The sequence below is a fragment of the Protopterus annectens genome, chromosome 9.part0 (genome assembly GCF_019279795.1).
Source record: "Protopterus annectens isolate FY-2018-M chromosome 9.part0, PAN1.0, whole genome shotgun sequence".
In the NCBI taxonomy this organism is placed as follows: Eukaryota; Metazoa; Chordata; order Ceratodontiformes; family Protopteridae; genus Protopterus; species Protopterus annectens.
Genome location: NC_056743.1, coordinates 1,598,296,520 through 1,598,321,919, shown reverse-complemented (window position 1 = coordinate 1,598,321,919; position 25,400 = coordinate 1,598,296,520). Strand labels below are relative to the sequence as shown.

At 33.8% G+C, this 25,400-nt stretch overlaps 1 protein-coding gene across 1 annotated transcript in view; it reads left to right on the top strand.

Moving 5' to 3' along the window:
- The window catches only part of LOC122810726 (potassium channel subfamily T member 1-like), a 421,082-nt gene that overhangs the window by 246,127 nt on the left and 149,555 nt on the right, over positions 1-25,400 (top strand). Inside the window, exon 6 of the mRNA XM_044082290.1 lies at positions 1,555-1,727. Within this exon, the coding sequence (XP_043938225.1) occupies positions 1,555-1,727 (173 nt within the window). The remainder of the gene's footprint in view (positions 1-1,554; positions 1,728-25,400) is intronic.

Sequence of the window (25,400 nt, the reverse complement as noted above, 5' to 3'; positions counted from 1 at the left end):
ACTACCAACGCTAAATCTTGGCAGCCTTGCAATATCTATAAATTACTAGTACTCAATCCCTACCAACGCTAAATCTTGGCAGCCTTGCAATATCTATAAATTACTAGTACTCAATCACTACCAACGCTAAATCTTGGCAGCCTTGCAATATCTATGAATCCAAACAGGAAGGACTGCCTTGTATTCTTTTCAGTAGGCAGGAAGCAGCTGACAAGTCAGATACTGCCTTAGTTTTGGAATTACACTTCTGGATGGAACGCAAACTGGAGTAAGTTTCACCTGTCGAATTATAGAGCTATGTTTTGGTCTTCTAAGTCAGAGCTAGAAAGAAATTCAGTATAAACTTCTTTATTTAAAAACACTTGTTTTAAATTTTCTTTGTGCAAATTTAAAGCTGCTTTTATGTTTGATTTTTTTTTTACCAGGAACAATGATGTTCGATTGTTTATTCCAAGTAAAGAGTTTCTTTATTCATATTTGCATGTTTATGACTAATATATTTTGATAAACTTAGGAGTATGTGGATTGGAATGTTGCACTAATAACCTTTGACTTTTATCTTTTGAGAAGTAGATGTCCATGCTGTTGTTACCATGCAATCTGTAGCAGTTAGCTTATTTTAAGGCTAAACAGTAACTGTGCTTTTTCTATGCTAGCATGGTCTGACTACCTGGTGGAGTTATTTTCGTAATGACAAGAAAGGGATGCTGGTATTGGGAAGATACTATTAACGTCTTGTGGAAAATACTGTACGCACGTGTGTTTTGTGCATGTACATGCGCGCGTGTGTGTGCAAAATAATCTCAGTCAAGTGTCAGTTACTGTTGGTACATTTGTACATGTAGGCACGATGTTTATTCTGAGCTGGGATAAATCCTGAGGAACAAGATATTATAACTCTTTTCTGTAGCTGTGTAATGTAAATCCTATTTGGGTGTGGTAGGTCTTGGATTATTACTTCAGGGGACAGTGCACATTTATCACATGGTCTTAAAGTAAGTCAACCCTTGCATATTATTTGATGCCAGCAATGTAGGTTTAAGGACCATACCATCACATATAAATCTGTGATAGTGGTACAGACTGTGAGACAATAGGCCTTTTCCATTAGATATAACTGATGGTAGCAGGTGAGATTATATGGCTTTCACAAGGTTGCCCATACTTCCTTTCGTCCTTTAACCTGTGCATACAGTTAATCTGTACCTTGTCTTATTTACATACTATTGATATTCAGACCATAAATCACTGCTATCATATTTACTGTGGCAGTGTGCATTTTCTGCTTTGTATAGAAAATGATCAAGAAACTGAAAATACCCAAGCCTATACTATTACTGGTAAAAGAGCAAAAAAGATGTTTGAAAAGAGGCCCTTTACTAAATTGATTTTGCAGTACCATGCAGCACACTAGGAGGCCCTATGTTGAGAAAGAACTCATTTTATCATAAAATATATACATTGCCAGGAATGCTAATGTGATCTTTGAAATAAATTTCTAGACTTAAGTGCTTTTACTAAATGTTTTATTAATCAATTTTCTTTCCTTTTTAGGGTTGTAATCACTATCCTTATGAAGATGCCCGTGCTTATAGATTCAAAAATAAGCTAATAATTGTTTCAGCTGAGAGAGCGGGGAATGGACTATATAATTTTATTGTTCCACTAAGGGCCTACTATCGTCCCAAGAAGGAGCTCAGCCCTATAGTTCTACTGTTGGAAGACCCGTAAGGAATATAATTTATTTGCTATTGTTTCCATTTTCTGAAAGTGCATTGTTTCTGACTTTGTTTTCTTCATTCTGTATGCACTGACCAGAACACAGTATATTTTAAGTGCACATAAAAAGCAGAGTAATTTAATAACTAAGGTCTTAGATGAAAGAAAAACAAGAAGTGATATTGTTTCAATTGCCACATTCTGTCAGTCACACGGGTATTGTGTGTGCATGAGTCAATAGCTTAACATTTCTAAATTTCAAGTCCTGTGGCCCTGAAAATGTAAAAAAGCTAGTCAAAAATGAAAAATAAATAAGTGATGTCACATGTCGACTTAGAGTACACCTATGCGCTAGGACTAAGAGACAAAATCTACTGTTTGCTGACCTCCAGCTAAGTTATGTGGATAATATCATAATTGGAAGGTTGCCAGGTTAGTTTAATCAACATTAGTCAAATAAGGGGGAGAAAGTGTTTTTTTCTTACTGTCTCCCAGTGTGTGTGTGTGTGTGTGTGTGTGTGTGTGTGTGTGTGTGTGTGTGTGTGTGTGTGTGTGTGTGTGTGTGTGCGTATATAGACATACATATAACCAGTAAACAGTGTATGCAACTAGATAAAGTTTGATATTAAGTTACATTTGTGTTAGGTTTGCATATTATTAGTTTGTAGTTTGTATATATTTCATAGTGTATTGCTTGTTATGAATCATGTAACTTGCAGAGGAAGTTTAAATTACTGTTTTTTCTTGCATGTTTTTATTCTGATGAAGTTGCTGGATATACGCAGACGAAAGTACTTAAATTGTTTGATGTGATTTAATCCCCTCTTTGTGCTGACTGCTGACTCTGGTAGGGTTGTTTTTTATATAGACATACATATACCTGTATATCACCCTGTCACCCCACCCCCACATACACACACACACATGTGTGTATATATATATATATATATATATATATATATATATATATATATATATATATATATATATATATAGTGTTACTATTTTTCTTGTTGCAACCTCCTTGAGGTTTTATATGTTTTAAGTATGCTTAATTATGTGCTGCTTAAATGAAGTGCAACAATTCATAGTAAAACTAGTGTTTTGTTTGTACTTCATGAAGTGTGACTCAGAACACTACATCATTGTAGCACTAGACTCATAGGCTGTTACTACGCATTCAGTCATATAGATCACTGAAGAGCTTAGCCCAATTGCCCCAAATCACAGTCTGGTTAAATGACTTTCTCAGAGTCACATAGTAGACAAATGGAGGCTGAGGGAATCAAACTCTGAACTAAATAAAGTAGCTCATCACTTCAATCATCTGCATTGACTTCCAGTACTACTTTTTGATGGAAGATGCAGTGGTGCAGCAGTTATGTTGTCAACTCACAGCAAGAGGTTCTCCAGTTCGATTCTCTGCTGGGGTGCCTTCTGTGTGGAGTCTGCATGTCCTCCCTGCATTCATGTGGGTTTCCTCCGGGCACTCCAGTTTCCTCCCACGTTACAAAGACATGCGTATGGAGCGTTTCTATCTGAGCCTCCACTGAAAATTAGCTTTGTTCCAAGTCGGACTTTCCTGGTAAACAAATGTTAAAAAAAAACAAAAAAAACGAGTATATAACTCTGTGGACCAGTGCTAACAAAGCTGAGGCTCCACTAACTTTGTGGATGCACAAATGCATTTTTGGTTATTACAGATGTTACTGTTAGGCTTAAAGAATCAATTTGCATATAGTTTGCCTGTAAAATTTGATTTATTTCTACTGTTTAAGTGATGTATTGATTTTTTTTAGTCATTGATATATTGTGAAATGTGTTGTTCCTGTGCATAATCGGTAACAATTAATGATAAACATGTTTTTATCGATGACAGTTTCTTTCATTTTTATAAGCAGTGACAACATAAGATCGCTGATATACCAGCTCCATAGTACACTAGTCAGTCTCATCATTTCTTTGTCCTTATCTGCTTATTTAACAGGTAAGCCCACTGGCCATGTCTGTTACTTTACAGGGGTGACTTGGGGGCATTGTTTGGTTAAAAAACTTTATCACAGTCACACAGTAGGCAAATTGAGGTTGAGAGACTCAGACCCTGAATGTCAAGAAGCAACTCATTAAGAGCTCATATTAGTCCTCTGCATTGCCAAATACTGCTTATTATTTATGTTCCTTTATTTTGAACACCACTAAATCAGGAATTCTGGTCTTTCTTCTCCTGTTAAGGATCTGCTTAAGAAACAGCCTCTGCTGTATTACCTTCCCTTTTTAACAGTGTTTCACTGAAAAAGCTAAGCTGGTGCAAAAATGAACAGTGCCTCTCTAAAAATGTAATGCTGTAATTTCCAAACCACAAATATTGGCCCTCCTCTTCTGCTCATACAAATCCATTAATTTTCCACAATTCTTGAAAATTTTTAGTCTAAACACTGGTAACATACAACCAAAAAGATGAAAATGCTACTCTTTCTCTTTTTATAATTTGATGAGTAGGTTTAAACTAAAATGTTAGATAATAAACTTCCTACTAGATGACAAAAACAGATTTGCATGTATGCACAATTTCTGCTAGTAATCAGGAAGAATGGTGGGTTTCAGCCTGGAGCTCCCTCCTGAAGCCCTCTTCTTGGTATACTTCTTTTCTCTAGCTCCCATGTGTGGTTACTGGGGAAAGGGACTGTGTATGTCTCCTTCTAGTGCATTCTAATGTCTCATATCACATAATGACATTAAACTCCATTCCCCAGTTCAGATTTCTGCCTCTATTATATCACTGATCTCACCAAAAAGACATAAGCAAGGAAATAAAATTATAAACTTGTAAGCTTATAAAACTATCCAAATCAGACAGAGAGGCAATCCTAGCACAGTGACCAGTGAGTGATTAATGGGCATGCACTTGAGAGCCCTCATGAAGATAAGATGATACAATGAATACTCTTCTGTCAGTTTTATCTTACTTTGAGTGAGTTTTTGGCATGAACAATGACTGGGTATAATCCATAACACATGGACAATGACTGGGAATAATCCAAAACAATGTATAAGAAACTCCCAGGGAAGCAGGAGCCAGATAGGCCCTAAAGGGAAGCATGGATTTGTCCTGAGGGACACCAGATCCTTATGAAAGACCAAGTAAGGTTCCCTGAAAGTTAGAGCCTAAGTTTGAGATTCTACTGACAGAGATGAGGGTCACCAAAGTAGTGCCTGTCAAAAGATGAAGCTATTACCTGCTGAGACCCTTTTAGAACCAGTTATGGACTGATGTAAGTTCATGGCCCAAGGAGGAGAAACGTTCTTTACACACAAAGATATGATACCCCCCAACAAAACTGATTGATAAGCCTGTGCTAGACAACAATTCCTCCCCATACCAGATTGAGATGTTCCAAGATGGCAGGCAAATGTACCTTGACTGCTAATAAATGTGGCCTAGATCAAACAAGTGTCTAAAATAAATGAGAATGACCTGCAAACTCATTGACAAAGGGGGTTGGATACTTCTCTGACCAAATGGACAACCTCCTCCACTTTGCTGAATGTAAGTATTTAGCATGGCATCATCATTCTTCTCTAGTACCACAGCAAGATGACAGAAAGGATCAATGGATCTAAAGAACTGACTAGGCCATTGGTTAAGACACTTGCTGGCTCAACCTCTTGGGATTACTTTGAGTTGCAATGGTATAGAATTCTATACTGTCCAGAACATGAACATCTTAAACCACACCCTTCGTGGCCACCATGGGGTAAAAACAGTGAGTCTTGTTTTTTTATTCTCTGAATCTTTCTAATGGTTGTGAAATCAGTGTGAAACTTAGAAATATACAGGAACTTTTCCTCCACAGAAGTGAGAAAGCATCCACTGAAAATTCCCCTTTGCCCAGCTGTAGCAAGCATAACTCTGGAAGAACTGCATTTCCCAACCTAGAAAACAAATGAATATCCATGTGATTTCTGGTGGGGTTTTTTTCAGCTTGTACAGAAGACAGGAAAGTCATTTGAGAGAGTCCGTTAATGTTCATCATTTAGATCACTGTTGTAGTAGCCTAAGCTACTTTGGTTATATCCTTCCTTAATCATGTCATTATGGAAAATAAGGTAGAATTGGCTCAATATAATACTCTACCTCAGATACTCTTCTTGCATCTGTACCCTTGTTGGATAAGTCTCAGAACCCACTTGGCTGAGACAGTCTTATGCATCAAGGGAAAATGGAGACATAGACTGAGTGAGAGGTTTGCAGGATTGACAATGGTTGGAAGACTGTCCCTAGATCTGGGATGCTCCCTATTTCTTCTTTGAGCATCCTTTCCATTGCTTTTTGAAATTCTGCTTGTCAGCATTTTGTTGCTGAGACTACTTACCTTACATCCTGGAAAAGGATCTTGACAAAGAAGGAAGGTTTTTACTAAGCTTTCAAAAATGAGGGTTGAAAAATCTTTATAACCCCTTGAATCAATTTCCTTCGTTCTTCAAATCTTTTAAGGGCCTCAGTAGCAGAGGGCACAAATAGCATATCTTTGACTAACATCTTCTTGTAAATTTTGGGAATGTGGCCAAACAAATATTCTCATAACTAAACTGGTAGCAGATGCATTGGATACAGCATCAGTGGAGTCATAAGAGCACTTTAAGAAATGTCTGGTTACCTGAGAAGCAGACATAATTATGGAATTCAAAGAGGATTTACCTCTGAATAAGGAAGGTTAACAGTTGACTTTCTCACTTGAAGAAGTCAATAAAAAGTTTAACAGGTAAACCTGGTAGTTCAAAATTCTAAAAGTTCATGTAGCAGAATAATTACCTTTCTTCCTATATCTGTGCAAGGCTTTCCCATCCTTGTCAAATGTTAACAGGGTTTATATAGCAGGTGAAGGCTTAGACAAAACAAATCGCTGCATGATCTGATTTGGGATTAGCATATAAGAATGTATGTGTCTGAGGTACTTTACATAACCTATTAGACTTTTTGGAGACTGGTGTGGGGTGGGGGGGACTGACTGTCAGGCATCCTACAAAAACATCCTCAAGGGTTGACAACACAGGAGGAACAGTTACAGTCTGTGGAAAACCCATTATGACAAATCAGAATACATTTGCTGAGAGACAGAAATCTTATTCTGTCCCCTGCAAAATAAATGTGTTATTTTGTTTATAATCTCAAAATAGGTAATTCTTCTGAGGAAAATCTGAAGAAACACTTTACTCAGAATCAGAATATTCAGCTTGAGGACCATTAACTAAACAATTACAGTGTTCCTTCTGTGACAGTCCCCAAACTTATTGCTACTTGATGTCAGTTCCACAAAGCCCACAGAGATGAATCACTTCTATGGCAAGAATGTTCTGAAGCTTTTGGTGCTCAAACTGCCTTTTAATTGGCTCTGTTCAAGCCACTGGCAGTTTGAGCTTGTGGAATATGCCCTAAAGTTTTGAAAGCCAGTGGTCGTAACCTAGGCAGGGATAAAACCCAAAAAGCTCATTGTTGTCTAATTTGCTTTTCACTGAATAGCCAGTAATTACAAGTGCGAATCAGAACTTTTGTGCTGTAATCACCAGTGACAACTCATGCATTTCTATGGTACAGGTAACCCGCAGTCACTATTCCACACACATACTCACATTCAAACACATTACCGGTCCCTGTGTTTATAAAACATCCATGGTTTCTTATTTTTATCCCTGCCATCATAAATCAAGGATCCTTACATTCTGTCAGTAATATCTTTAATTAGAGTTTTATTCTTATTGTTCGTAAAGTGCATCATGATGCTAGGTGTGTTGCTGTTTTAGCTTTTTAAGTGAATTCAAATTATAGTGTAAAACTAGAATGCTACTGAAGTTATCTCTCATACATACTCTGACCCTTGTAACTCATAGACTGTTGCAGTCAGTGTATAATGATAGATATAAGAGTTTCATAGTTCTTATAGTATAAAACATGCACTATAAGTAAGCAGTGTCAGTGGGACAACAAGTAGCATGCTCGCCTTTGGTGCATAAAGCTGTTGATTCTATTCCCACACCTGGTAGATTGGTAATACTGCAGTGCAACATAAGGGGGTAAAACACTCTTGAGTGTGCTGTTTTTTCAGATGAGATGTTAAACTGGATCTCACCTGCCTGAGTTGGTGGTAGCCCAGGTGGATGTAAAGAACCCATGGCACCTATCAAAAACAGTAGAGGTCCTTTATATATAAAAAACTCTTCTTTATAACACATTTACATATTTACAAATATTTACAAATGTACAAATATATATTACAGGTTCATAGGACAATACTAGGCTATTGGCCCGGAGGCCCTTATAAGCCTAGCCAGGAATTTCACCCATGTTCCCAACAAGTCAGCACCTGTTTTCCCTGGCAGGGACACAGGTGGGATCCCAGGGGTATATTTTCTGTTTCCCATCCAGTCATCCAGGATCCTCTTAAGGAGTGCTAGTGAGGTACTCTGCTTGACATGGAGCCATAGATAGGGGAGTTGTTGGGACACAAATCTATCCCGCCAACAAGTTCTGTTAATGTCGCAGACCAAGTTGAGACCTTGCATGTGGGTTGTGTGAGTGGAGTTTTACTTACGGATGTGCAGCAGCTCCATCTAGGTTGAGTCTGAGATGGCCTTGTATGCCAGACACAGGTCTTCTCTGAGCAATCTCTATGAGACTGAGTAGAGGGACAGGGCTTTTAGCCTATCTGTATAGGATAGGTGTTTGAGACCATGGATTTTCCTGGTCAGAAACCTCTGTGGTCTCTCCAACTGCTGCATGCGCTTGGAAAGGTACATGCCAAAGGGGGCATTGTACTCGATAATGGGTCTGATAAGGGAGGAGTACAGGGATGTTATGACCTCCTTGTTCCTGGATGAAATACCCTTACTTATGAGGTGGGTCATGTAAAAAGCCTTAAGTACACTGGAGGCAACATGGTGGTCAAAAGTCAGGTTGCTATCAACCTGGGTGCCCATGTCCCTCACGACTGATTGCATGCTTAGTATATTGTTATTAATGTGATAATTAGTGGGGACACCATTTTCCCCCATTCAGTTTGAGGCCATGCATCTGGCACCAGTCATTAGTTTGGTTAAGGCCCTCTTGGAGGATGTTCACATCACTAGTGGAATTTATAACAGTGCCCAGCTTGCAGTCATCTGCAAACATGGTTAGCCACAGACCACTGGTTTTGGCTTGTACCTTAGAAAAGTATATCCCAAACAGTAGAGGCCCCAAGACCGATCCTTTGGGTATGCTGCTTGTTACGGGCCTACTACTAAAGGTGGCTTCCCCTATTTTGAGTGGGTTCTATCAGTGAGCCAGTTAGCTCCCCATCTGGCAACATATGGGTTGATGCCTAGCTGGGAGAGTTTACCTATTATACCCGAGTGAGGAATAGTGTCGAAGGCTTTGGCTAGGCCGAGGTAGGTGGTGTGCACTGTCTTGCTCTCATCCATGACTTTGGTGACTGTTTCGAAGAAGGTGACCAAGTTTAACAGGCATGATCTCCCTTTGACAAAAAACAAACTGTGTGGGACCAAGAGTTTGGAGGTTGCCAATGTCCTTGTTTATAAGGCCCATAATGATGTGTTTCATGGCCTTGCAGATCAGGCTAATCAGGCTGATTGGACTATAACTGCCTGGGTCAATGGACGCTCCACCTTTGTGTAGAGGTATGACAGTGGCTGTCCTCCATTCTGCCGGGACAAAGCTGGTGCACAGGCTTTGGTTGAATAGGGTGCCTAGTGGTGCTGATAGGTCTTGCCTGAGTTCATGTAGGACACAGACAGGGATGTTGTCGGGTCCCATGGAGGCTGTATTTTGTGCCTTTGAGAGGGCATTAATAACCTGCTCCCTGTTGATGAGGGGAGGGTTGCAGGTGTTGGGGATGTCCTGGTTTACTGATGGGGGGACAAGGGGGGTGAAATTTTCACTGAACTTGTCTGCCAGCAGGTTGGCTACATCTATGGCATTTGTGTATGTGGTATTCTTGATATATAAATCTATTTGCACATATTCATAATTTCCCTTACAGTCATACTAAATTTTCATACTTATTAAATCCCCACTCTTTTTCCATAACCACCATCTGATTTTACCATTTACCATTAAACATAATTTTAATTATGCTTTCATTTCATATAACTCATATAACATAAAATAACTATTGATCTATCCTGTTAACATATTATTTGCTTCTATTCTAATAATATCCATTTTAATTTATCCACTTCTTTTATATCTTTGAAAAAAAACCTTTGCATAGTTTTCCTCATGACTTTTTTACTCATTTACATTTTAAAAATATGTTTTCTGTAGTTTCTTCTTCTTAATAATGTACAAATGTTCTATCACGTTTCTTTTTGTACGACATATTTCCTTTTTACTGTCAGTTTAACTATCACAAAACATCTTGACATTCTCCTTTCTGATTACACCATTTTCATCTTATTTTCTTACCTTTAATGTTTTCATCTGTTAAATTTTTCCATGGTTTTACACAGTAAAGTTTTATCATTACATTCTTATAAAATACTTTTCTATCTTTTCTATATTATCAATTTTTATTTTCCACAAGAAATATTGTTTCTTGGTAACATTTTATTTCTTAAATTATGCACAGTTTTTCTCTTTTACTGTTTTTTGCCACACCCCAAAATTTATCATACTTATATTTTTACAGTTTTACTACTAATCTCTCATCTTTTTCACTTATCCACTTTAATACTTTGTAGAAATTTAATGAAGCCGTGTATACCACTAGGTTAATTAACTCTAACCCTCCTTCCTCTTTATTTAAATACAAAACTCTTCTTTTTACTGGTTTTAATCTAGAACCCCATATAAATGAAAAAAAAATATATCTGCAATAATTCCTTTTCAAAATACGCTATTTTTCCCATCAGTACTGGTTTTATCAAATAAGCATTTTTTACTGAACGATAATTTAAATGTTCTCTAGAAAAAACAGGTCTGTTTTATTTCTTCTGTTGTTTTCTCCCATTGAATTCTACTTACATCTTTATTCCCATATTGTATACCTGACACAGAAATGTCATTCATTGTAAAATATATATCCCCAATATTTACTACATCACCTAAACCTTTGTTTTTCTCTTTATTTAAAACCATCCTTATCACTTCTAGACACTCATTTGTGCAAAATACTAATTTTTTTATCCCAGTTTTTTTCAATTATTATAATGCCATCTGCATATGTTAACATTAACCCTTCAGGTCCTATATACCCCACCACCTTCATTTTGTGATGTATTTCATGGTATACATTCATTTGTTCATACGGATGTTGCAGGATTCACCAAAGTGCAAAAGTGCAACCTCCAGATCTCCGAAATTATGAAAAAAAAGTGTGACTTTCAAATGAGCGAATGCACATTGGCATTCGCTCATTTGAAGTTGGCATTATGGGTGCAGATCGCACTATAGTGGGGATCGGGAAATGAATCCTTTCCCTCACTGTAATGCAACCTCAGAGTTTGTATATTAAAGTTGGGGGGCACAGCCTCCCACATGGGGGGTGCAGGTGGCTTGCCCCCCTGCATAACGCTGTATGTAACTTTTTCAATTTCAAAAATGGTTGACTCTCATTATCGAGATAACCATTTCTGAAATCTTGGTATGTTCAGAGTGTTGTGATTTGACATTTAAAGTCGCACAACCATATGACTGCCGAAATGTGTTTCAGACAAATGAATGTATACCGTATTTCATATACTATCATATTCATAAGTAATGCAAAGAGTATACAACTCATTGGACATCCCTGTCTTACACCACTCTTTATATGTACCTCTTGGCTTACCCAGCTATTTACAAGTATTATTACTGTATTAATACTATACATTGACATATATAATGTTCTAACTTTCTCATTTATGTTATATTCTTTCATTATTGCTCATAATATTTAATGTCAAGTTGTATCAAATGCCTTATTAAGGTCTCCTATCGTGATTATTGCTTCTTCTTTTCTATTCATAATATCATCCACAATTTCTCTATCATTAATCATTCTTGGCAACTCTTCCCCGTTATACTATATTTGCCATCTTTCATAATATTCTGTATTTTAGTTTCAGATCTCTTTTAAATGATTTTCATAAAGATCTTATCATCATTATTATTATTTAGTGCTATCAGTCTCCAGTTTTTTAATTGTCTTCTGTCTTCCTTCTTCAATATCAGTTTAAGTATTCCACTATATAATTCTTTATACATAAAACCTTCATTTAAACATTCATTTAACATCTTTAAAAACATATTTTTTGCCAGTCCCTTAAACACTTCATACCCTATTCCATCTGGTCTTGCAGCCGAATCTATATTTGCTTGTCCTAATCCTTTATCTAGCTCATTTAAAGGGGTCTATATTAGAACATCGAAGTTTCAGAACTTCAAATGTTCTAATATCAACACCTAATAAGCAAAAGCTGAAAATAGCAAAGTTTTAGATAACCGAATTCTTTCCTAGGAAAAGAATTTGGTTGTCCGTTCCTGTCGCTTTGCTATTTTCAGCTCTGTGGTGGAACGTTACGGTCGGGTTCAGGTAAGTGTGCAACTGTGTGGATGTGAGGGTTAGAGTGGGATAGGTGAGTTAGGCTTAAGGCACGGGTGAGGTGTGTATATGATAATGACGGACCTTAGGGTTAGGGTTTGGGTTAAGGCAAGTGGGTAGATAGTGGTGTATGTACAGTTTAGTGTAGGTTTAGATGTAATATTTTAGGTGTATGTGTGTGGATTGCTGTTTGTTTGGTGTGTTTGTGTTGTGTGTATGTGTTTTGGAACAGCAAATTTTTTCCCTAGGAAAAAAATCGATGTTCTAAATTTTCGGTTTTATCGGTTTTCGGTTACTAGGTGTCGATATTAGAACATTCAAAATTCTGAAACTTTGGTGTTCTAATATAGACCCATTTAAAGCAATCTCCTCTGCCAACTCTTTATTCTCTTTTTCTGTTAACTTTCTTACTTTCCATGTTTTTTCACTTCCTTCCTTTTTCTTTAAACATTTCCTGTACATATTGTACTACATAATACATAATCTTTAACTGAGTTCTTTCAATGTCTCTTTTTGCATTTTTTATATCTCTTATTACACTATCATCTTCCTTTACTAATCTTCTTAAGTAACTCAGTAATTCTTCTCTTTATCCTTGAAAAAATGTCTTTGCTTATAAAACAATACTTGTATTGTTTCTTTATTTCTATCACATATTTTTTCTTTGTCAAAGAACTTTCTTTCATTATGTTCTAAATCTTCCAATGCATTGTTATATGTTCCTTTATATTTATTATCTCTACATTTCTCACATTATGAAGCCGCTACAAAAACCTTTTTTTATATTTTTCCTGAAATTTACCATTCAGAACAATGTTTATAAAATGTTCTCATATTAATATGATCTTTCCATAATTGTATTACTAATCTCTTTTCTTCTTTATTCCATGCTTTCTCATTTATCCTGTTTATTCTTTTGCCTGTTTTTATATATTCCTTGATTTCCTTTATCTATGTTTTCCTTTATCCTTTGCATACTGCAAGATGATCATAAAATCATGTTTCAACTACTCCCTTTTCCTATAACTAAACCTTCTGATACTATAAAATAATTTATTTCAGTTCAGTGCAGACCCCTTTACTAAGACCAAGAATTATTGTCCTAAAGTTTTAATTTACCACCTCTTATAACTTCTAATATTTTTTAAATCATTTCATTTCTTTATATGCTTGCCTCTTAAAGCACAATTAAAGTCTCTCTTTTATTATAGTAATCATAGTTATCACTACATAGTCTTTCTGATGAAATACGCTTTCCCTTTCTTTACAATTAGTATAAGCACATACTGTTATAAATCTATATACATGTTCTTTCCATTTTAAATCTACAAAGTTAATCACCCCATTTTTTGCTATAGTTACATCTTATAATCTTTACTGTATTAACACAGAATATGGCTATTCCAGGACATCTCTCATTTCCCACATTCCAGAATATCTTTCCTCCCCATAGTTTCTCTGTTTGTAATATTTCTTTATTTGTTAAAAAAATTGTGTCTTCTAATATAATTAGATCTACATCACATGTATTACACCACTCCAAAATCTTTATTCTTCTTACTGTATTCTTAATACTATTCACATTCACAGAAATCACTCTAAAATTTTAATTATCCTTTAGGTTCATGGTTTCCTAACTTTAACACTAATTACTAGGCTACCTTTCTTAATAGGCATTTTAAGATTTTAAGCCTAGCCAGTTTCCCTCCCAAAGGTGAGAATCAAACACTGTACCTTGTGTCTGTGAGTTAAACACCTTATCCATTATACCACCCACAAGTCATTAGTTTTATATATTATTTTATCCATTTCCTTTCTTTTTTCTTTTGTACTTATCCATTTAAATTTTCTTCTTCTGTCTTTTACCCTTTTACCAATAGAATTTTTTTTCTATTACTACCTCTCAATTCAATTTATGTCTTCTTCATCAATTATTTCAGAACCTACTTCTACTCCCTTGATATTATTTTTTTCATCCAATTTTCTTCTATTTTTTCTGCTTTTAAGTTGTTTTTTCTTTGCTCATTTTCTTGTCTTTCCTGTTCTTTTTCCTTACTCTTATTTTCATGTTTGCAATCCATCCATAACTGTCTCATTTCCTCACAAATATAACATTTTCTATATGTATATCTTTGGTTGTTTCCATTTTATGACACCCCTATTCCCCTTCACCTTTATCATGCTTGTAAAAATTACAAGAAAAACCTATTCCAGAGCCACATGAAGAAAAACAGAACCAAAGAAACAAAAAACAGAGCAGAATAGTACTGAAACGTCGAATCATGACAAAATACTATATTAAAAGTTCCAAAACAAGAGGATTAAGTACTTGTGTCAGCTTATAACAGTTATAGGCTGATGAAAGTGCTTAATCCTTTTATTTTGTGTGGTAAAGAAAAACCTAGCTAAGCTAATTGATCTACTGTGTATGTTAATTGAATCTGCTCTATGTTCTCAAATGAATTCAATCAACAAAAGACGGGCATAGCTACAGGCACAGCTTGTGCCAATAGCTATGCCAACATGGTCTTGGCATATTGGAAGGAAACTTATGCATTTCAAGATGTTAGGTTTATATCCTAATTCAGTTTCAACAGAAGATTTGTAGATGATGTGTTCTTTCTACGGACAGGTTCGTTATTTCATTCGGAAGAATTTATTGAATTTTTGCATAGCACTACCTGTTTTCTAAGATTTATGGTTAAGAAATCTAGAAGTACCATTCATTTTTTTAGATGTGAGACTGGAGTGTAATGAGTTGAACAACATAATTACCAGGCAGTATTGTAAGCCTTGCCATAAAAATCTATATTTTACATAGATGCAGTTTACACCCACTGCATATTTATCAGAATATAATTAAGGGACACGGTTTGTTTGTATTTATACCCATATATTAAGTAGTTTATTTCATTGCTGTTTTAAATGGTCTGAAGAAGAGGACTTGGTCCGTGAAAGTGCTTACTGTTTTTGTGTTATTTTAACAACATTTTATTAAAGTATTTTTCCTCTGCCATGTACAGTGACTACTTTTTATCTTATTTTATGATTTAACTTCTGAGTTAGTTGGCTGGTACTCATCCATTTTAACATTTTTCATGTAATTTTTAAATTTAACAGTAATTCTGTGTAAAAGTGAAAAAGAAGTGATCAGAACAAGATCGATACATCATACTAATAGTTTCAGTTGTTGGGATAGCCTTGAGATGTATCCATTGAAATACCAAGACTGTTAATGTGTTAACTGTATAAGATTAGTTTCATGACTCACTGTATTCCTAACATTGTATAACAGTATGTGCTGTTGAATTTCTTTCTGTCTATATATATATATATATATATATATATATATATATATATATATATATATATATATTGTTAAGATGGTACATTTTTATTTATTTATTTATTTATTTATTTATTTATTTATTTATTTAACATTTGTTTACCAGGTAAATCTGACTGGACACATGTCCCTTTTCAGCGGAGGCCTGGGGAGAAAAGCTCTACATTAGTACAGCAAATTTACCAGTGGCAACAATGACATAGTACAGCAAGATTAAAGCATATCAGTTATACACAGTGAGAAATAAGAAACTTTGTAAAGTAAATGTCACATCATATATCTCAATGGCAAGATATATATCACAGTTGTACATTTATCCATACACATCATACAAATAAATGTACATTATATCTCAATGGTATAGCATTTTTATGAAAAGGCCTTTACAGCCTGAGGTGACTGAGTAACACCACAGTGGAAATAAAGTGAGAGAGGAGAGAGTGTGAAGTATTAAGAGGGTGAATGACAATTATAATTAATACTTTTTTTCTTAAAAAAATTGGTACTTTATGCAAAGTAAAAACCTACCTCACTGACATAGACAGAAGACATGTAGATTCTACTTTTGTACTGCCCCAATCTTCGTGAAGCTTTGTCTCACAACTGTCCAAACTTGAACAATTTTATAATAAAATAGCCAACTTTGCAGTAAACTGTAACAGTAGAGCATGCCACGGCCTAGCCCTCAGAGAATTAAACTGCTTAGAACTACCACATAGCCTAGATTTTCTCAGCTAACAACAATGCACAGCATACCTCTCAACCTCTTAGATCAAGAGATCTGGACAAAGCTACCATTAATGGGGCAACACAGGCCCACAAATAGGGACACTTTTTAAATATTGCTCTTAAAACATAAAAAAATATAGAGCAACAATGTTTTATAAGCATGAATTTTTTTGAAAGGTATAAAGTCTGAAACTCAAATGCCTATCATTATTTTGTGATATCAACCCTCAATGATTTGCCAAGAATTTGCCAGAAAACCACAATTTTATGAGAAATTTACTCAAAATATGAGGCAAAAATCTGGACATTCTGCAAAAATCTTTATAGTTGAGAGGTATGATGCACAGGCTTTTCTGTAAGCCAGAAAATTATCCAGCAAGTCACTCAATAACCCATTAAGAAACTGGTTTGTTGGTTCCACTTTTTAATAATAATTTAAAAAATAAAAATAAAAATCAGTAATACAATGACAATTTCTCTCTGTACTAAGCGCTTTCACCCACCATCATGTAGGGCATCTTCAGAGTACAAGTTCTTTACAATTGAAGCCATCCTTAATAGAGTTGGAATTGAATTAATAAATTAGTTAATTGATTATGTAGTTATTTAAATTGTATAATTGCATAATTACTACTAAATAAACACTAAAGAAACACTAAAATACTTCTGAGCCCCAAAACTGTTGTTCAGTGCTGTGAACATTAAATAAAACAAAACTTTGGTTTTCTAATAAATTATTTGATGAACACTAAATGGATAGAAAGGTTGACCAAAGTTAACAGTGTTTGACAATGTTTAACAGATAAAAATGTTTAACAGATAAAAACGTAAAACAGCAGTATCAAAATGCAAAATTATAACATGATGTTAATCTCACAAAGTATAGATCTCACCAAATTGAGAATTCCTAAAATACACAAGAACTCACAGAACCCCCCATTCCGTCCTATTGTTTCTGCAAGAGGATCCAAGACAGAGGCCATTGGTGCATATATAGATTTTCATTATAAAGAGACATTGAGTAAACTACCACATGTGTTAAAGGATTCATGGCACTGTATAGAATTGATAAGACAAAATAAGGAAAAAATAGGGCCTAACTTTTTTATGGCCACAGTAGATGTAGTGAATTTATTCACAGTAATTCCACATATAGAAGGTTTGGAAATGTTCGAGGCCATTTTATTAACATTTAGTGGGATGGAAGGCTCGAAATGTAGATTCCTGACAGAACTTATGGAAATCATTCTTGAAAATAATTTTTTATACATGGATGAAGAATATTATAGACAAAAAACTGGTGTGGCCATGGGGGCAAGATGTGCCCCAATATATGCAAACCTGGTTTTAACACACTGGGAGACAGAGTATGTTTTTACATCCGCTTTTTGGAATAAAATTGTTGTTTACTTAAGGTATTTGGATGATATATTGATTGTTTGGTAGGGTAGTAAGGATGAATTTGTTGAATTTGTAGAATATTTAGGTAAGACATCCAGTTTTCTTAAATTCACCAATCAAATTTATAATAATGATTGTGCATTTTTGGATATAGTTTTTTCATTCCAGAACAACAATATACAATCTAATATATTTAGGAAAAAGACTTTCTCAAATTCCTTTTTACACTTTGACAGCTGTCATCCATATTACCAAAAGAAAAATTAAGTTAAGGGTCAGATGGTGAGGCTGTCTAGAATTATTAGCAATGACGAAGCATTTAATTTGGAGATGGAAAAACTATCTAATATGTTTTTAGATAGGGGCTATCCAAATGATTTAGTATTCAATGTTAAGAAAGAGATTAATGTCAACAGACATTCATTATACAGACCTATTATTACATTTGGTGTCAGTAACACAATCGAAGACAAAAAAGCTAAGTCTAGACAGGACACTTTTATATTACCATATAACGAAACATCTCCTGAAATTGCGAGCATTATCCATGAAATTTGGAACAGTGTTATTAGTAACAGTGGATAATTATCAGAAGTGGTGGGCACATATCCTAAGATCACCTATAGTAGAGGTAGAAACCTTAAAGATATTTTTGAAACTAGTACCAATATAGACAATTTCAAAAGGTCAAGAATGAGTAAATGTGGAGCATGTCAGGTTTGCAAATACATTAATGACGGCCCCTACATTGCTATAACGAACTTTGGCAAAACAATCAGATGTCCAGGCCACTGTAATTGTAATTCAACTATGGTGGTATATGTAGCCACTTGCTCCACATGTCAAGCATTCTATGTTGGTAAAACAATTAGAAAGCTAGAGTATGTATAGGAGAACACGTCACAGATATTAAAACACACAAAAATACCAGTGCCTTATACAATCATAGTGTCAAATGTTCAAATTTTAAGAGATTCCTATTCTTTATTATTGACAGAATGCTGCATAATGTACAGAAGGTAGGTGACGAAAAAGTTATTTTGGAAGCTAAGGAATGCCTTTGGCAACTTAGGCTTAATGCCTGTATGTTGCCAGGCATCAATGACTTTGTTTCTATTTCTAGTGTACTTAAATTAAAATCATATTTTATTTAAGTATGATTTAAATATTTTTAAATATTACAAACATTGTTTATGACTATTTTTAACATTTGAATATTTTGGTATATATTTTTGCACAACACAACAATACAACAACATTATATACTATTATTATTATATTATTATTATTTTATTTAAATTTTAATATTTTTTAGAATAATTGTTTAGTACTGGAAAAGTTCATTATTGAAGAATTGTTATATATTTATTTATTTATTTATTCAATACATAAATTAAATATAAATTTATTAAGAAAGTACTAATGTAGATGGATGGTGGAAGTACCACACACTATCTAATTTATATTTTAAGTATATGTATACCAAATACACATTTTAAGTATGTGTATAATATATCTAAATTCGATGAGATCTATACTTTGAGATTAACATCATGTTATAATTTTGCCTTTTGTGACTGCTGTTTTACGTTTTTATCTGTTAAACATTTTTATCTGTTAAACATTGTCAAACACTGTTAACTTTGGTCAACCTTTCTATCCATTTAGTGTTCATCAAATAATTTATTAGAAAACCAAAGTTTTGTTTTATTTAATGTTCACAGCATTAGACAACAGTTTTGGGGCTCAAAAGTATTTTAGTGTTTCTTTAGTGTTTATTTAGTAGTAATTATGCAATTATACAATTTAAATAACTACATAATCAATTAATTAATTTATTCATTCAATTCCAACTATATTAAGGATGGCTTCACTTGTAAAGAACTTGTACTCTGAAGATGCCCTACATGATGGTGGGTGAAAGCGCTTAGTACGGAGAGAAATTGTCGTTGTATTACTGATTTTTATTTTTATTTTTTTTATTATTAAAAAGTGGAACCAACAAACCAGTTTCTTAATGGGTTATTGAGTGACTTGTTAGCTTACCAGTCATTCAACCAGAAAATTATCCAGCATAACAGAATTTTATGCTCTAGAGAAATATCACTTCTCACTATAACCAAATAATCTAATACTTCAGGTGACTCTATATTCAAAGAGTGTGGCTAAACTGTGAAACCATATCCTACTATCACTGAATTCCATTCAGACTGCAAACTTATTTAAGACATAATTAAAACCTCACCTATCAAACCAGTGGCTCTGCACCTGTACATCTCCAAGGTAAATGCCTCCGTTATCTTCACACAATTAAAACCTCACCTATCAATCCAATGGCTCTGCACCTGTACATCTCCAAGGTAAATGCCTCTGTTATCTTCACACAATTAAAACCTCACCTATCAATCCAATGGCTCTGCACCTGTACATCTCCAAGGTAAATGCCTCTGTTATCTTCACACCCCCTCTCATCAATCCAATGGCTCCTGTTCACACATCCAAGGTAAATGCCTCTGTATCTTCAGCTTGCCATATCATCAAACCATTTCTTTTTATTCAGAACCCAGTGCCCCACAACCAGTTTTCACTGCTGCCTGAATAGTTTTTCTAGCATCTACCAGCTATATACATTATTTTGTGACACTGCTTACCCTACACCTCTATACTTTTAATATAAACCTTATGATAGCAATATATAGAATTGCCTCTGAACCTGATTTACACCCCACTTCTTAACTATAATATTAACATTTTCTTCCCTACATACTTCATTCCCTCAACCTCATTTCTTTGAATATTTAGACATTAATCACTTGATCTGTTATCTATCTGACAAACCCACTAATGCATTGAGTTATCATGTACTTAATGTTAAACATCTTCTAATGCACAAGTATCTTTTATACCATAATTATTTGCCTCTGCTTTCATCTAAATGTAACCTAATTACCAAATGTATATGCAATTATTAATGGATATTATTTATTGTCTGTTCACATATATTACAGAATGTCTATTTAAAAATGTTTTTAATATGTTGGAGCTTTTTCTCCCCGGACCTCCACTGAAAAGAGATTTTTGACTGAACCCCATCAGACAAACCCACTAAACAAAAGCAAAATAAAACAAAAGTAAATTTTAACTTCATGTACACAGCTTGAGTGATAATTTCAAAGCAAATTCAGGTGCTATTTAATTAGGCAGCAAGTTCAGTTTGAAATTTCACAGAATTCTAGATTCTAATCAGTAATATCCAGGACAGGGTACAAAGCAAATAATTAGCTCCATTTTTTTTATTTATCCTTTGCTAATTAGGTAGTCTCACTAAGCCTAGTAGTCTCTCTTCATGGGAGACCCAAGGTGGGATTTATACTTCTAGGGGAAATCTTTGTAAGGGCAGTGGGTAACTTCCCTTAATTTTTCATTGTGAAGGGGAACATTTTTTGTAGTTCCACTTCCTTCTTCTGTTTCTGGTGCAAATGCTGCTCTGAGAAGCAGAGATTTACAGCAATAGAGTTGAGAAGGAGACTTGTTTGGTGGTGATTTGAAGATGAAGAAGGTGGTTGAGCCTTCAAATCAGATTAAAAATGAGTTGAGAAATGAGAGAGGAGAGGGGTTGGAGATGATGGTAGGAAGACAGTCAAGTCATCTATGGATATTTCTGAAATAGGAGAAAGGTGAATAGTCATGGAAAAGGCAGGCAAGCCTTTTCCAAATTCAGAAGAAATTTTTCAGCAGCAGCTATTTAAGGAAGCAGCTATTCAAGGAAGAAAAACAGTATGATGGAAAATGTATTATTATAACTCTCCAGTCAGGAGGATTGGAGGATGTTTTATTAGAGAAATTATTTGAGAAAAGTGAACCTGAAAGTGGCAAGGATGTGGCATGGGGAGATATAATGGACAAAATTCAAAACAAAAAGATACTCTGATACAAAAAAAGGAGATGGAAAGATAAAAACATATGATGGTATGGTTAAGGAAAATGAAAACAAAAAGGAACATCTAGAAGAAACTGTTACAAAACAAATAAGAAATTATACTGGTAAGATTTTCTCAAAGGAAGAAAGAGAATAGAAAAATGTGAGGTTTGGGACAATGTTATTTCACCTTAAGGAAATTCTCCTGTAGTGCTAAGAGCTTTCATTCAAATAAACAAGGAACTTTTTGTGATGTAATTTTTGAAAATGGACAGGCAATAGAAACATTTGTGAGTCAATATGACTGTACTTCATGGAATGCTTAAGAAGTTAATGCTTTTTTCAGAGAAACTAAGAAGAAAATTCATATTTGATTTAGAACAGAAGTTGAAAAGAGACTTTAAAAGGACATTTAAATTATATGTGTAAAGATGTTCTGGACATTTCTAAAGTTTTTGACAATAGAGGATTATGGAATGGGGGTTGGGGTTGTAATGTTCTAAAAATGGAAAATGATAAAATCATTCATATCCCTAGTATTATGAATACAGAGGGCCAAAAAGGTGTTGTTAAATATTAGGGTCAACTGAAAACTTATTTCTACTGTAGAAAATCAGATCATCTGGTTGTTGATTGTACAAAAAGGAAATGCTTTATATATGGTGTGATAGGTCACAATGCAAAAATGTGAGTTAAAATGTTATAAATGCAGTAAGGTAGGTTATACATGGATGGATTGTAAGAAGGAATACTAGAAATATATGAAGCTACTGTGCCTAATCACATTCAAGGGGGTTATGGAAGTAGTAAGTGAAGAAGAACAGGGACAAAATCATGTAGAAAAAAACAGAAGAAACATTCAAAAAGTTGTGATAAAAAGTAAGCTATGTAAAAAACAACAATTAAATACAGATGAAGGTACTGAAGTTAGTGATGAAGAAAATATTAACTGGAATATAGTAAAAAAAATTCTATAGGTAAAAAAGTGAGAGAGACAGACAGAGAAAATATTACTAGATTAAATAAAGGAAAGGAAGAAAGAAAAAAGTTGAAGGTTTTATTCTTTTCCTTAAAGTATTTTCCTAAATAGAAATAATGGTAATTGCAGGATATTACCATTGAATGTTTGCAGTTTTAAGAACATAGTTAGAAGAGTAGCTATCATAGACTGATGTAAAACATGTGATATTGATACCATTATACTAGAAGATATAAGATTTTTAATGAAATAAATACGATTTCAAACAGAATGTCTGTGGAAATTAGATATAATGGAATTTAGGATGAGATTTATGTTCAGGAATAGCAATACTTATGAAAAAGACAGTTAAGATGCTTGATATTACTATAATTTTAATGGGTAGGATTAAGGTTATTGATGTTAGATGTGGAGAGAAAGTCTATAGAATAATTACATTATATGCATATGTAACTAGAAAAGAAAGAGAAGATATGTTTGCCTTAATATTGAATTACATTGTTATTAATGTGGAAGTAGTATAGTGGGAGACGTAAATTGTAACTTACAAAACAAAATAAAATGGAATTTTCCAAAAAAAGTTATAGAAATTATGAGATGTGGAAGAATAATTCATGGATGTATAGTACAAGAGTATATAGAATACAAATAGACTAATTTTTGCTTTCAGAATAATGTGAAATAAAAAAAAGCTAGATTAGACACCAGGATTTCAGACCAAAACGCTATCTGGATAGAATTCAGAGACAAAGACAGTAATATTAAGATAGGAAAAGGTCTAAGAAGAATTAATGAAGTAGAGTGGGTAGGTGAGGGTGAAAAAACAAAGGTAGAATTATGGGAAGATTATTTATGCATGTGATAATTCTATAAAAAATAGCCTGAATGGTGAATGTTTTTTTAAAAAGAAATATAAAAAAAAAAATCAAGGATGATAAGATAAAAAGATAAAAGAATTGAAAAAGAAATATAGTAAGTTAAGTAAAGAACTTCTTAAATTTTTAGAAAAGAATAAAATGAATATTTTAAGAAAGAACAAGAGGTATATGCAATAAATCAAGAAAAAAAATAAAAAATATGTTGGAAAAACAGATATACTTTCTACAAGGTAAAAAAGAAGATATACTTCCTTATTTAAATAAAATAGTTAAGGAAGATGGTATAATAACAGAATTAATAGACAAAAAAGGATAGTACAGAAAGACCAAGAGATATAATATAATGTGTATTGTTGTAGAATATATAAAAGATTTATTTAAAGATATTATTAAAAACAAAGGATATCATGGATTGTAAGGACTTTCTCTGAGCAAGAAAATATAGATTTGGAAAAATATAAGATTAGAAAAACTCAATATAATATTGAGGAAATTAAATATACATACAGCAGTCAGTAAGGGTGGCTTATTATATCAAATATGTAAGAACATGATAATAAATCAAAAGGTGTATTTCATGGAAGTATTAAATGAGGGATTTAATTAAGGATTTAAATCTAAGGAGTTATGTAGTGGAATTTTTAAATTCATATGGAAATAAGGTGAGAAAAAACATAAGAAATTGGAGGATTATTGTTTTAAATAATTGTGATTACAAAATCTTTGTGAAAATACTACAAAAATGAATGGAATCAAAACTTAAGAATATTCTATTAGATTCAATATATAGTATTAAAGGAAAAGGATGTCAAGAATTATTAAAGATTTTTATAGAAATTGTAGATGGCATAATAAATAGGCAAGAAAGGACTTTAATTGTGGTAGGAGATCTAAGTAAAGCTTTTGGCACTATTCAGCATAATATGCTGTGGGATACCTTTAAAACTTATAATTTGAGTACAAAAATAAGAAATGTGTGTGTTAGAGCCTACACACTGAACAAAATTAAAGTCTTCATTACTGGATGGCTAAGTGAAAAAATAAGTATTAAAAGAGGTATAAGGCAAGGATGTATTTTATTATCATTATATATTCACTAGTTATGAATGCAATAACTAGTTGCATTAATTTGGTAGATGGTAATGCTGGCTATAGAACAAAGGAAGGTATTGATATACTTATAATGTTATCTTATTCAGATGACATAATTCTGGTTACAAAGAATTTTAATGGAATGGAAAAAGTTATAAGTAAGTTGAATTTGTGTTTAGATAAAATTGGTATGTGTTTGAACATAGAAAAAAGTAAAGGTTTGGGGCATGAAGGTAGGATTAAAGGTTGAATTCAGCTCACAAGAAATAAAGTTATTAAGTATTACAGCAGCAAACCTCGAATAGATTAAGTCAGAATACAAATTCACAGTAAAAACACTCCATTTTAATACTATAACCAATAACAATCAATTATTCAATTTAACAACCAATTAAAATATTTAACTATTTAAACTTTTTTAACATAAACACTCCTGTTTCTTAAAAAACATTTAATATTCACTGCATCATTAAGTCCAGCGCTTCTGTCCAACCTTAACTTTATCTGCCGCAAAGCTTCCTTTTGCTCCAAATAAGATTTTAAATCTCCACCTCTTAAATCCATGTGCCCCTGTTCAATGACAGAAAAAATATATTTTTTTTAATTAGTACTCTTCAAGGTGTGTTTATACAAAGGGCTTTTTTGTCTTTCTTCCTAATGTAATACTGATGTTCCTTAATACATTCTAACAGTCATCTAGTGGTCATCCCAACATAAAAAGCTGGACATCCTGGACACACACTAATATAAACCATACTTC